The 11,389-nt window shown below is 52.3% G+C and overlaps 1 protein-coding gene across 1 annotated transcript; it reads right to left on the bottom strand.

The window, feature by feature from the left end:
• Positions 1-7,475: 7,475 nt before the first annotated feature.
• Positions 7,476-11,115, bottom strand: Tmem86a (transmembrane protein 86A). The gene is made up of 3 exons (XM_026784242.1): positions 10,589-11,115; positions 8,283-8,547; positions 7,476-7,964 (listed from the first exon to the last, which is right to left on the bottom strand). Exons 1-3 carry the CDS (start codon positions 10,607-10,609, stop codon positions 7,528-7,530), a joined length of 723 nt encoding a protein of 240 aa, XP_026640043.1. The 5' UTR covers positions 10,610-11,115; the 3' UTR covers positions 7,476-7,527.
• Positions 11,116-11,389: the final 274 nt, after the last annotated feature.

Below are 11,389 nucleotides of genomic sequence, written 5' to 3'. Positions count from 1 at the left end.
ACTAGCTCTTGTAGACCAGGCTGGCCTCGAACTCACAGAGATCTGCCTGCCTCTGCCTCCCGAGTGCTGGGATTAAAGGCGTGCCCCACCACCGCCCTGCTGGAACCAGCCCTTTCAAGAGAGAATATCTCCACTGGGAAAAGTCTGACAGGAAGGACTACATTCTCCCTCTCTGGCAACTGCCAGCCTCATAGAGGAGCAGGATTCATACTCAAGAGAAAGTCAACAAATAAAGTCTGAACATCTGGGTCAGTGAGAAGGCAGGGTAGGCAGGGCTTTTCTCAAGCTTTGTGATCTGTTGTTAGGTGAGTGAGGAGGTGTGTTGGGATGGAGTGAGGATGCTGGATAGATGCTCAGGAAGCCTTCAATTAGGATATGATGTGGGAATAAGAATATGATGTGGGAATAAAAGAATATGATGTGGGAATAAGTGGATGCAGTGGAAATGGCTACGTTAAATCTGGGTTTTAAACGTATGAGAGTTGACTGTGTAGGGTGTGTTGAATTTTGAAGATACTGAAACTACTGAGGAAAATAACTAAACTGGCACCTTGTTGAATAATCAAGTTATGAACTGAGGGTCCTTTCTGTGAAAGCCGCTGTGAAAGTCACAAACAAGGGTCCAGGCTGAGTGTGAGAATTAGCCATGGGGTTGGAAAGGATGAGTTTGGGGAGCAACGGGATGCCTGTGCTGCCCTAGAAACTCCAGGCCTGGTACAGGGCCAATATATGACTGATTCCTCTAACTCAAGCATCTCCCTTGGCTGGTGTGAGCCCGTAGAAGGGACCCACCATCCAGCTACATCCTTGAGATGAGAGCTGAAGGCAGCAAGGAGTGGAGCAAGTGCATGGATGAGCCCATCTCTAATACCTGCTACACAGCGGGAATCCTTACCAGGAGGCAGAAGCATTTCTTCCATAGCCAAGCTGTCAGTGAGGCTGGAGCTGGAGACCCTGTAGGAGCTATATGAGGGCCCATGCCACACCTTCACCAGATGTGGACACAGAACTATAGGTTCAGGGCTAATATCCCAACTCCAAACCTTTCCCCTGAGGCTTCATCCCACAGAGAAAGATATGGCCATGTCCTGATCAAGAAAAACTCATCCATACTTCTTATGCCTGGACAAGGCCAAGAGTAATCTTTGGAATCCCCTTGCTTGAAAAAAATACAAAACAAACACTGTGCCAAATTGGTATCTCTGTGTGCCCTCGGAGGTGTAAGGAATATAGAAACAAATAAGATGTAAGACCTGCCTTCCAAGATTTTACCTGCTGGGAGATATAGATGAAAAAGTAAATGTTTCCCAGTGTTCCAGGGCAGCCAGACGTCTTACCTGTACCACAGCCACAAAGGGGGTAGGGACTGGCTCTGGAGGGAAGGCTCAAAGCTGAATAGCAATCCATGCCTTACCTGTGTTTCTTCCACCCCAGTTGCCCCCAAGTTTGACCTCGGTACCTAGCTAGAGCCAGACAGTGGTGGGTGCTGGGACCTCCCTCTGCACCTACGCAGCCTTCTCTGGGCTGTCCCTGATTCTGCTCCCCACACTGCCCCTGCAACAAGTTGGGTGTTGTAGGCACTATTCTTCCTGACTAGTTCTGCCACTCATCAGATCCCCATCCCTGAAGCCTAGAAGAAGAATCTTTGATAATGAGAAGAGCCTTCTTCCGAATACTTCCCAGGTGATGGACTGTGCTGTCTCCTGTTACCACCCAAGGCTCACTACCTGCTGTGACCTGGCAGAAAGACAGCATCACCATCAAGGGCTGAGAAAACCACCACCAAGGGCAGAAACTATCCCCAGTTTCCCATTAGCAGCACCAACTGCTCCGAAATAAGGAGTGTGTCGGACCTTGCTCCAGAATGAGCTTGGAGGTGCACACTTTGATGTCTACATGCTAGTAGTAGGTGCAGTAAGAGGCCTGGGGGACTGCTGTTCTTTACATACTGACCACATGCATGTGGTAGGTGCAGGCAGTGGGCAGAGGCCTCTAAAAAGTATCATCACATACTTTCCGCATGCTTGTGGCAGGCCCAGGTGGTGGCAGAGGCCTTCTGCAGCTATCCTTGTACACGCTACAAAACGTCGCTCCCCACTGCTACCAACCTAAGACACAACCTTTGCGGGCAGGTGGACAGTGGGGCCTACTTTGACTCCACAAAGCAAGGCTTTATTAGTCTTAGACTGGTAGAGATTTGTTGTTTTGTTTCATTTGATTTGAGGGAGTGGGTTTTTCCCCTTTTATCTCAGAGTCCTAAAGCCCTGGAGACACTGACCTAGGGCACAGCCCTTGTTTCAGATTCTGTGGTTGGTCATATCTATTGAGATATGAGGCATAAACAGAGTACAATCTTCAGGGAAAGAAGTGGAGATGGGATGAAGGGTAAGAACTACCAATGCAGAGGAATCTACTAAAAATTGGAGTGACCTCTTAACAGAGGACTGGAAGCTTTAAGGCCCCAAGAACAAAACAAAAAAAAAAAAAAAAGATGAACCTTTATTGGCTATTAACTATAAGGTGGCCACCTTATCTCTTAATGCCGTGAAATAAGCAGCCATTGTTAGTCTTCCTTTCCAATTGAGGCAATGGTATTATAAAAGAGATGTCACTTGCCAAAGGTCACAAGCTAGTAAATGGCAAGGTGACACTTCACAAACAGGCTTTTCTGACTCCAGGATATCTGTGCCTACTAGGCAAAGAAGGAAAGTGTGTGGTTCCACCTTCTAACAGGCTAGGGTGAAGGCACAACTCTCTCCAGGGTAGCTAAAAGACCTCCAATTCTTCCAGGTTTCTCCAGACAGACCTCCTGCAAACCTGCGGCTGTTTGAAGAGGCTCCCAACACAGTGACTTTGACCTGGAACCATAAGGAAGATGGTGATGCCCACTATGTCACCTGAAGAGGGATAAAGGTAGCCCCCACCTGGTTCACTGCAGCTCAGTGTGTCTTCAGCAGCAAGTGCATGGTGACATGGCAAGAAATGCTCCTGCAGACTGGAGGTCCCAATTGAAATGAATGGGTGAGAGGCACCCACTGCACTCCAAGGATACCTGGCTTGTCAATAAGGACCGGCGTGAATATCGGACTGGAGGCCTGCTCAGGAAGTCCTCATAGTGAAGAGGACTACAGATGGGGTCACTAGAGGGTACTCAAGAATTAAGGTCAGAGAATCAAGAGTTAAGATCGGTTATCACTTACAGCTCTTAGAGAAAGTCAGCAGAGATATTATCTTGTGGGTTCTTTCAGCGGTGTGGCTGGTACGGAAGTGGGAAGGTGCCCTTAGGGGCCCAGATAATAGTGAGAGAGAGGAAGATTACAGCTCCAATTGGAAGTCTGCTATAAGGAGAGGGCGGGGTAGAGGTGAAGGCTGGGACTCTGGAAAACGGTGGCGGAGTCCAAAGGGATCGAGATAACACCAGGAAGCTGGAACCGAGGGTAAATGGGGCAGAGGACAATCTACAAGCTCACCTGACATAGGGGAAGTGTGGAGGAAGAGTTCCACGCCAGGGTAAAGAGCTGAGAATACCAGGATCCAAGAAGTGGGTGCGGAGAAGGCATCCAGACTCCCTGAGTCTGGGAAAACATAAAAGCCTGTGAGACTGCTTTGGCTAGTCAAACCCTGGAGCAGGGAGGGGCACTGTGAGTGCACAAGAGTCCTTGAGAACTGTGCACCTGTGGTGGTGCTCGCTTTCAGTTCCAGCACGTGGGAGACAGAGGCAGGTGGATGTAAGTTTGAGGCCAACCTGGTCTACACAAGATTGTATAATAGTGAGACTGTTTCAGAGAAAGAAGGGGGGGCAAAGGAGAGTACACAGTTGAGGCTCCCATCATTGCTAACATCTGAGAATATCACGTCTTCCTGGGTATCTTTTGAGCTCTAACATGAGGGTAACTCACCGCTGCCCATCCCACCTATGCAGTGAGGACCTGAGCCCCAAGCTGAAATCCTATCAGCAGGGCTGGCACACTGCACCCTGCTTTCTGATCCACGGTGCTGTGGCCAGAACTACACCATGACTGGCACCTTCCTTGGGAACCCATGGCTCACGGTGACTATCTTACAAGGGTGATGTCAACATCTCTGTCAATTCTAAGTTCCGGCACCACTTTCCAGCAGTGTATGCACCCTGGTCGTCCCCACCTGAAAAACAAAGGACAACTGTGGACTCTGCACACTGCTAAAGAATGCACTAGGCAAGGACCACCGCAGCTGCATGCTGTCTATGGCGAGAACACCAACAGGCATGCCTGGAGGGAGGACATATCCATCCTGTCAAAGGGCAGGGGCCCAAACCGTCAATCACTCTCTTCAGTTGGCTAGGGCTGTGTTTTATTGGATCTACCATCAAGTAATACAAATATTCTCCCATTTTAACAATGTCATATATATTGTTCCTGGCCTCTGAGGATGTGGGGAGTTCATGATCCCTTACCAAACTGTGACAGCACACAGTGATGGACTGAGACTCACTTTTTACAAAGATACTGGTCATGAGGTTTAAACCAGACTGACCCATCACAATTTATCAGCAGGGGTCTGGAAGAAGTCTGTATGTTTACAAATCTTCTCGAGTGATTTTGATACACATCGATGGCCCAGGGTAAGGACAGATGAGAGGCTCAAACACGGGGAAGCATGAAGAGGACCACTGCTCTCACACATGCCTATCTTCCTTTGGCTTGTGATGCACGTTTGAGACAATACCGTACTCATTCTCACCCAGTCTACTGTCTTCACGGCTACAGGGCTAGCAGTGTGACCCCTCCAGTGTGAAGCCAAACTGCCAGGCTTTGTTATTCAAGTTCCTCCCAACTTCCCCTCAACCCCCATGTTAACATCCCAGCAGGCCAGGTACCCCACCCCACCCCGTTCCCTATCTCTCCAGTTTCATGTTCTGTCACTCCCTCAAATTCTCTGTGGTGATGCCCTTCCATGGTTGTGGTCTCCATGGCTACAGATCTTTATTCAGCCCATTAAAAATGTCCTTCCTTGGGGGGAAGGATGGTATCCCAGTCTCCCAAGCGCTCACCTAAGTGTCTGGCACTAAGAGAATAATGGTTGCAGAAGGGCTTCTGAACAGTGTCAGAACTAAGCCAGGAGGGCATGGGTGATGGAGGTGAGGGATCCAGCTTCCATGCCACAACCAGAGATCCCTGACAGTCACTCCAGTTGGTCTTAGAACATGGATTGGGACAAGCCACCTTTCTGTTTCCTCACCTCCTGGGTTATGAGGAAGTGCCTAACACAATTCCTGGAAGAAAAGAAGAATGACTTTGTATGGCTCTGTGTGACTTTGACCCCACACACAGCTAATCCAGGTCGGGAGACACGGGGACCAGTTCTTAGTTCCTCTGTAGCAACTCTAAATTCAGCAATGTCAGATCTCTCGTGACTACTAATAAAGCATTTGCTTTGATAAAGATGGCAAGTCAAACCTAGCTTGGATCATGGAGCATCTTCAGTTGGCGGAGCAGCTCATGCAGGCTCCAGCATGGAGCTCACCCTCTTGCTCCTGAGTGCAGTGCAACAGGAACCCCAGGGAGGAACACAGCCAACACATGCAGTCACCTTGGGGCTTCCCTTCCTTCTTCATACCCACCCACCCTCCCCTCAGCACACAGGCCAGATCCTGCTGCCTTCCTCCTCCCCATCCTGCTCCTTTCTATTTCTTTACGTCACAGGGGTCTGTGTTCAGCATTCTAGAGTGTAAATGGATCAGGACCTTGCTCCCTTAGCATCCAAGCCACCCTCCCATGAAAGCAGGACGGAACTGCTCATGTGGTTTGCTGGTTTTAAACACGTTTTAAGGTAGGAAACTTCCTTGAGGGATTTTAAACTTGAGGCTGGAAATGATGGCGCCCTGAGCCCTGCTCCTCTCAGTCCATGTTTCTCTGTTCTCTACGAGAGGTCTCTGTAAAAACTTTAGGTTGGGTCAGCTCATAGTAATAGACAGCCAAATGGTAAAGCATAATTTTAGCACGTGGAATGCCTTGGGTGTGATCCCCAGCACCGTTCCCCATCCCCCCAAAAAAGGTTTGGAAAGCCATAGATTTATTCAACACCCAAAGGTACAGCAAACATATCAACGGTATATTCACCACTTATCTTCTCTACTTCAGGACTAAGTACTGCCTGTTAAAATCCGCATGCCTCTGGAGTACGGCAGAACAGTGTTCTGCTGAGGCTTCAGATCTAAAGGAAGAACCAGCAGATCTAATCCCATTCCTCTCTGCTGCTCAACTAAACCCAGAGTCCAAGGAGGAGATGATACAATAGAAGTCTGTGTCACCTAGAGAAGCAGTTGGTCTGGCCTGTGGACAGGAGAGAGGGTAATGCAGCAGCTGCATAGCTAAGGGTTACCAAGACAACTGAGCACCTAGACCCAGGGGACTATGTCAAGGGCAAGGGCAGACAATAGCAAGACACTACCCATCCCCCACCCTCTTGAACTATAACCGTGTATACACCCCCCCCCCACACACACACACACACAGAAATGACCAGTAGTGTCAGCACAGCCAGGGAGCCAGCTAGGTGCCAAGATGTCCAAGACAAGAAGACAACTGTGACCCAGGCTGTGAGGACAACCAGGGCTCCTGGCACCGTGCCCTATCCTGTCCAGCACAGGCACGTGCCACCCAGGCAGACAAGTTAGGAAGCCAACAGCCCTTGAGTTTAATTTAATTTTATTTTTTCATATGGGCAGTAGAGGGTGGAGTCACCCCACCCTTACTCCCCTTGCATTGACTGTGCCTCGGGTCGTGAGACCCCAAATTGTCAGAACTTACTCCCAGGGCAGGAAGAAAGCATTGCTGATGGTGCACTGGGGGAGGGCCCCCAGCCATGAGCCAGATTAAGCACCCCTCAGGAGCTCTCCGAGGCCCACTCCTTTAAGCCTTTTACAGACAGCAGGACAAAGACATACAGCTGGGACCAGCCCCTTCCTTTGGCATGGTTCACCCTAGCCCTGGGGACAGAGTCTGAGGGTGATGGCACAAGGCCTGAGCTCTGGAATGGCCTGTGAAGGAAGCTCCCCTTACTACCTCATAGACATCCACTCCGCACTTGAAGATTGAGACTGGCAAAGTAACAAGGCTAGACAAAGGAAAACTAGGTCCACCTTCAACCAATCTTCCCAGTGGGGAGCCTGGGGAAAGAGCTTCAAGCTCTGGTCCTGGGTCATCTTGGGAGAGAAAAGGTGGAAGAGGGTGAGCTTGGCAATTGGTCCTAGGCATAAGAGATAGTCACACTCTTCCGACTAGAAAGAAAAAAAAAAAATGAGGGGTCAAAAAGCACCATCGCCTTCCAGGAGGGCTCGGACAGTCCCGATGGGACGCTGAGAGGTCTGCTCTGAATTAGGCGAGGGTATGAGGCTGCCTCTTTGAGCTCTCGGTGTTCTCCTGGACTATCAGCTTTCCTGGGAGCGACGCCTGCCACTTTCCCAGGAGGTGCCGGCTGATACAGCTCCTGCACACTCCCAGAGTCCAGCCCCAGGAGAAAGGTGAGCAGACCCCAGCCCCTTCTTCAGTTGGCCTTGCTCAGTCTGTAGTCTTCCACCGGCTCCCGACTCTCGACAGCTGACAGGGCAATGAGCATCTGAGCAGCATAGTAAGTAGACATGATGAGTGCCCGAGAGTAGGGCACAGCGAAGCAGAACTTGTTGAGAGCGATGGTCAGGTCTGAGATGATGAAAAGCAGCGCACCGCTGCCGGCCGCCAGCTCCGTCCACCGCCACGCTGCGCCAACCAGCCGCAACCCTGCCATAGCTCTCCAGCCCATGAAGCTGATGAGGGCCACGTAGACCCCTACCAAGTAGGTGAAGGCACCTGACAGTCCTGGGTAGAGCAGAGCATAGCACAACCCGGACAGCACTGCAATCACCAGACCTGTCCGGAGAGCCAGTGGCCGCATGCCAAAGGCCGAAGCATAAAGTATGTGTGTCACGGCAAACATCAGCAGACCTGCAAGAGGGAGGGGATAAAGAATGCTAAAGGCAGGCTCGGTGACCAATGAGTACTTGTGAAGGGAATGGGACTGGGGATAACCTAGCAGCTTTGCTCTGGGAATAAGAGGGGGGTAAGGAAGACCTATAGTTTTAAATTCACCCTCACGTGCTCCCTTAGAGAACTGGTCCTCCTCCAACAGAAGACCGAAGTCCCCAGCCTCGGAAACCCTCCAACTCCCTGTCCCTTCTTCCAAAGCCTTCCCCTACCCCAACCCCAAGACCCTCTTTCCTCCAGCCCCAGGGACCCTCCCAGGCAACTCCTATAACTACTGACCATACTCAAAGTAGCCATGGTCCTGCCAGATGAGGAAGGCATCACCCACAGCAGAGAAGACGAGCCCCACAAAGATGAGGGAGGCACTGGGGTGGGCCAGCAGGAATCGGAAGCCATGGGCCAGAAGGAAAAGCCAGAGGCAGAAGATGGGTAGGCACTTGATAAGGGCACTGACCCACGACGGACTGGATGAGGGCAGCCAGAGCACAAAATACACGCAGGTGGCCTTAAAGAAGGGCACCAGTTTGGGTCCCTCGCTCTTCACCTGGAAGAGACAGGACAAGGGCAACACTCAGAGGTGGGAGGCATAGAAGCTCACCATGTAAAACCCAGCACCTTTCTCCCAGGGTACAAGGCATACACTAGCCCTTTACGGCTCAGAACAGGGAGGACTGACAGAGAAACCTAGCCTGTCCAGCTCCGACCAGTCAGCAGGATGTAAACAAAGTCATTATCGTCCTGAGGCTCGATTTACGGGGACAGGCAAGGGCTTCACTGTTCCATCACTCTTGTCCACTCTTGGCCCTTGGGCTGGGCCAGAACATTCACGGGACCACCAGTTAATATTAGGATACCCCTTCTACAACCTAGTGCTGTTCTCTTCTGGCTTCCACCCCACCACTCCTAGAAGGGTCCCTCAGCACCGCTCCCAGTGGTCAGTGTCAGTGTCGTCAGTTCCCAGCTGTGTGGGATTGGAGCACTGTCAGAGAGAAAGCACAGAAACACACTGACTGACTGACTCATGATGCCAGCTTTGGAGCCAGGACTCAAGCTTAGAGCCCTGGCAACACCAGGTGAGGGCCGGGAATGTAGGACAGTGACAGTACCTCTGCCCCACATGCTTTCCGTCCTGTCCAGTCTGCCCCTCAGCTTCCACTCTACCTGCCTTAGACTAAAGGTGGCACCAAGGACAAAGAGAGGTGCTAGGGACGCTGGGAGGAGAAATAGATTTGTATTGAGAGCAATAAACAGTGCTTGAAACACCAAAGATTTCCATGGCTAGGGAGAGGGGGTGCTGGCCATTTCTTTTCCCAGAGAATAAGAGCAACTTGAGGCACTAAAGACAGGAAGGGGGGCGGGGAGGGCTTCTTGTCCCAGCTTCTGATCTGGAGCCAGCAGACAGGCTGGGAGGAGATGGGGAACTGAGAGGGGGAAGTTGGCGCAGCTGACTGGGTCTCAGTTGGATTAGGGGGAGGGCAGCTAAAGAAAGGTTTTAGTCAAGGCCACTGCAGGCGCAGTCCGAGATGGGGGAGGAGAGTCTGCAGATGTTCTGTGATCTCCTGAAGCTTCTCTTGGGTTTGCTAGTTCAGGTGAATTGGAGGGCAAATTGAGGGTGAATTGGAGCAGCTGGGGTTCCCTATAGACCTCAAACTGCACCGAAAGTGCTCTGGCTGGGTGAGCAAGCTATTCTACACAAGACTGTGAGGACACACTCAGAGTCCCAGGCAATCAGGTACCTGATGCTACTGGGGAAGGGTAGAGAAGATACATACAGTGGGTCCAAAGAATAACCTGTTCTTTTTCTGCCAGCAGTGAGAGACCAGAGCAGAGTTGACACTCCCTTCCCATGGAAACTTCCCTTATCAGGAATAGTCAGGGTGAGGGCACAGTTGAGGGAGGAGATCCGCAGGGATGCCCAGCTCCACCTGTCAGCCCTCGAAACATCAACTTTGCTCTTCCCTCATCGCCCAGACCCATATTTTCTAGAAGAAACTGGCAGTAGGTGGTGAAATCATGGCAGAGAAGCCAGCCTTAGAAGGGTAGGGAGACAAGACAAGGGTTAGAGTTGAAGTTTGAAAAGGAGGTCAAGCCAATAGAGAGCGGTCCACCGTCACCTAGGTCACCTAGCGCCTTAACAGCACTGCTTAGACTGAGGCGTCGGCTCCCGCGCCTACAAGATAACGTGGAAACGAACTTGGGGCAGGATTCTCAAGAAGTCTTTCCCCCCACCACCACCCGCTCCGACACACACACCCTCTCGAACGCTTCTTGAGATCCCACCATGCCGAACCCAGAGGCCTGCTGCGTCCAGTTCCAGGCCAAGACCCGAGGACCCGCTCCAGACACACATGGATCAACAAAGTCACGCTTCCGAGTCACGTGCACAGTGTTTTCCTCCCTCCCGCGGGCAGACGGGGGGCGCGCGGAGGAGGGGTGCCGCGTGAGTGAGGAGCAAGGGACCGTGACAGCCGCGCTTCCCCAGGAGGGGCACCAGCTTCCTCGGCTCCCCAGACGGCCCGGCTGGTCGCTGCCTCGTCCCAGGCCCGGGGGAGCTCCGGCCGCGGCGAGCGCGCTCGCGCACTCACCACAGTGACCGGGGACACCATGGCGGCGGCGGCGGCGGCGGCGGCGGCGGCGGCGGCGGCTGGCACCCGCTCCGGATTGCACCGCCGGGACGCACCTAGGGTCAGGTGAGCAGACGACGGAACAAAGCGGGGTGAAGTACAATACCTCCCGCGCGCCTGGCGCTCGGAGTACTGTCTGTAAACCGTACGACGTCACCACGGATACAGCCAATGAGCGAGCCGGAGCCTCGGATGGGCGGAGTCCGGCTGGCGGCGCCGGCTGGGCTCCCCCGGTTTCTGCGCTGAAAAGGAGGTCCTCCCACCCCGGGCGCGGGCGGGGCCTCAAGATCACGCCCTTTCGGGAGGCGTGCCAGGGCATCCCGGAACGTGACCGCGACCCCCACGGCTAAGGAGCCAGCTAGGCTATGAAACCAGCACATCACTGCCCTGGGAGCACCACGAGATGCATCCTCTCTTAACTCCGGAACAAAAAGCAAAGATAGATTCTCGTCAGCCTTTAAACAGGCAGTCTAGGCGGTCGCAATTCCAATAAGACACAGCTTTAATAGTGTAGTCACAGGTCCCAGTGGCCACGGGAGAGTCAGCAGACACTCAACCTTCAGCATGGGAAGAGATACACATTCGGGCACACAATGTACATAAACTATACAGAATCGTAGTTACATTAAGTGCACTGAACCAGTGCAGCTACGGACGGCAACTGTGGGGTTGACCACCATCTTTCACCTACTATTAAAGTCGCGGATGAAAGAAAGCAGCGGCCTGTGTGTGGACCTCCCCCCCCCCCTTAAGGCTGCAGGC

The sequence above is a fragment of the Microtus ochrogaster genome, chromosome 22 (assembly GCF_000317375.1).
Source record: "Microtus ochrogaster isolate Prairie Vole_2 chromosome 22, MicOch1.0, whole genome shotgun sequence".
In the NCBI taxonomy this organism is placed as follows: Eukaryota; Metazoa; Chordata; class Mammalia; order Rodentia; family Cricetidae; genus Microtus; species Microtus ochrogaster.
The sequence above is the reverse complement of the archived record's forward strand: the minus strand, read 5'-3'. Positions and strand labels throughout refer to the sequence as shown.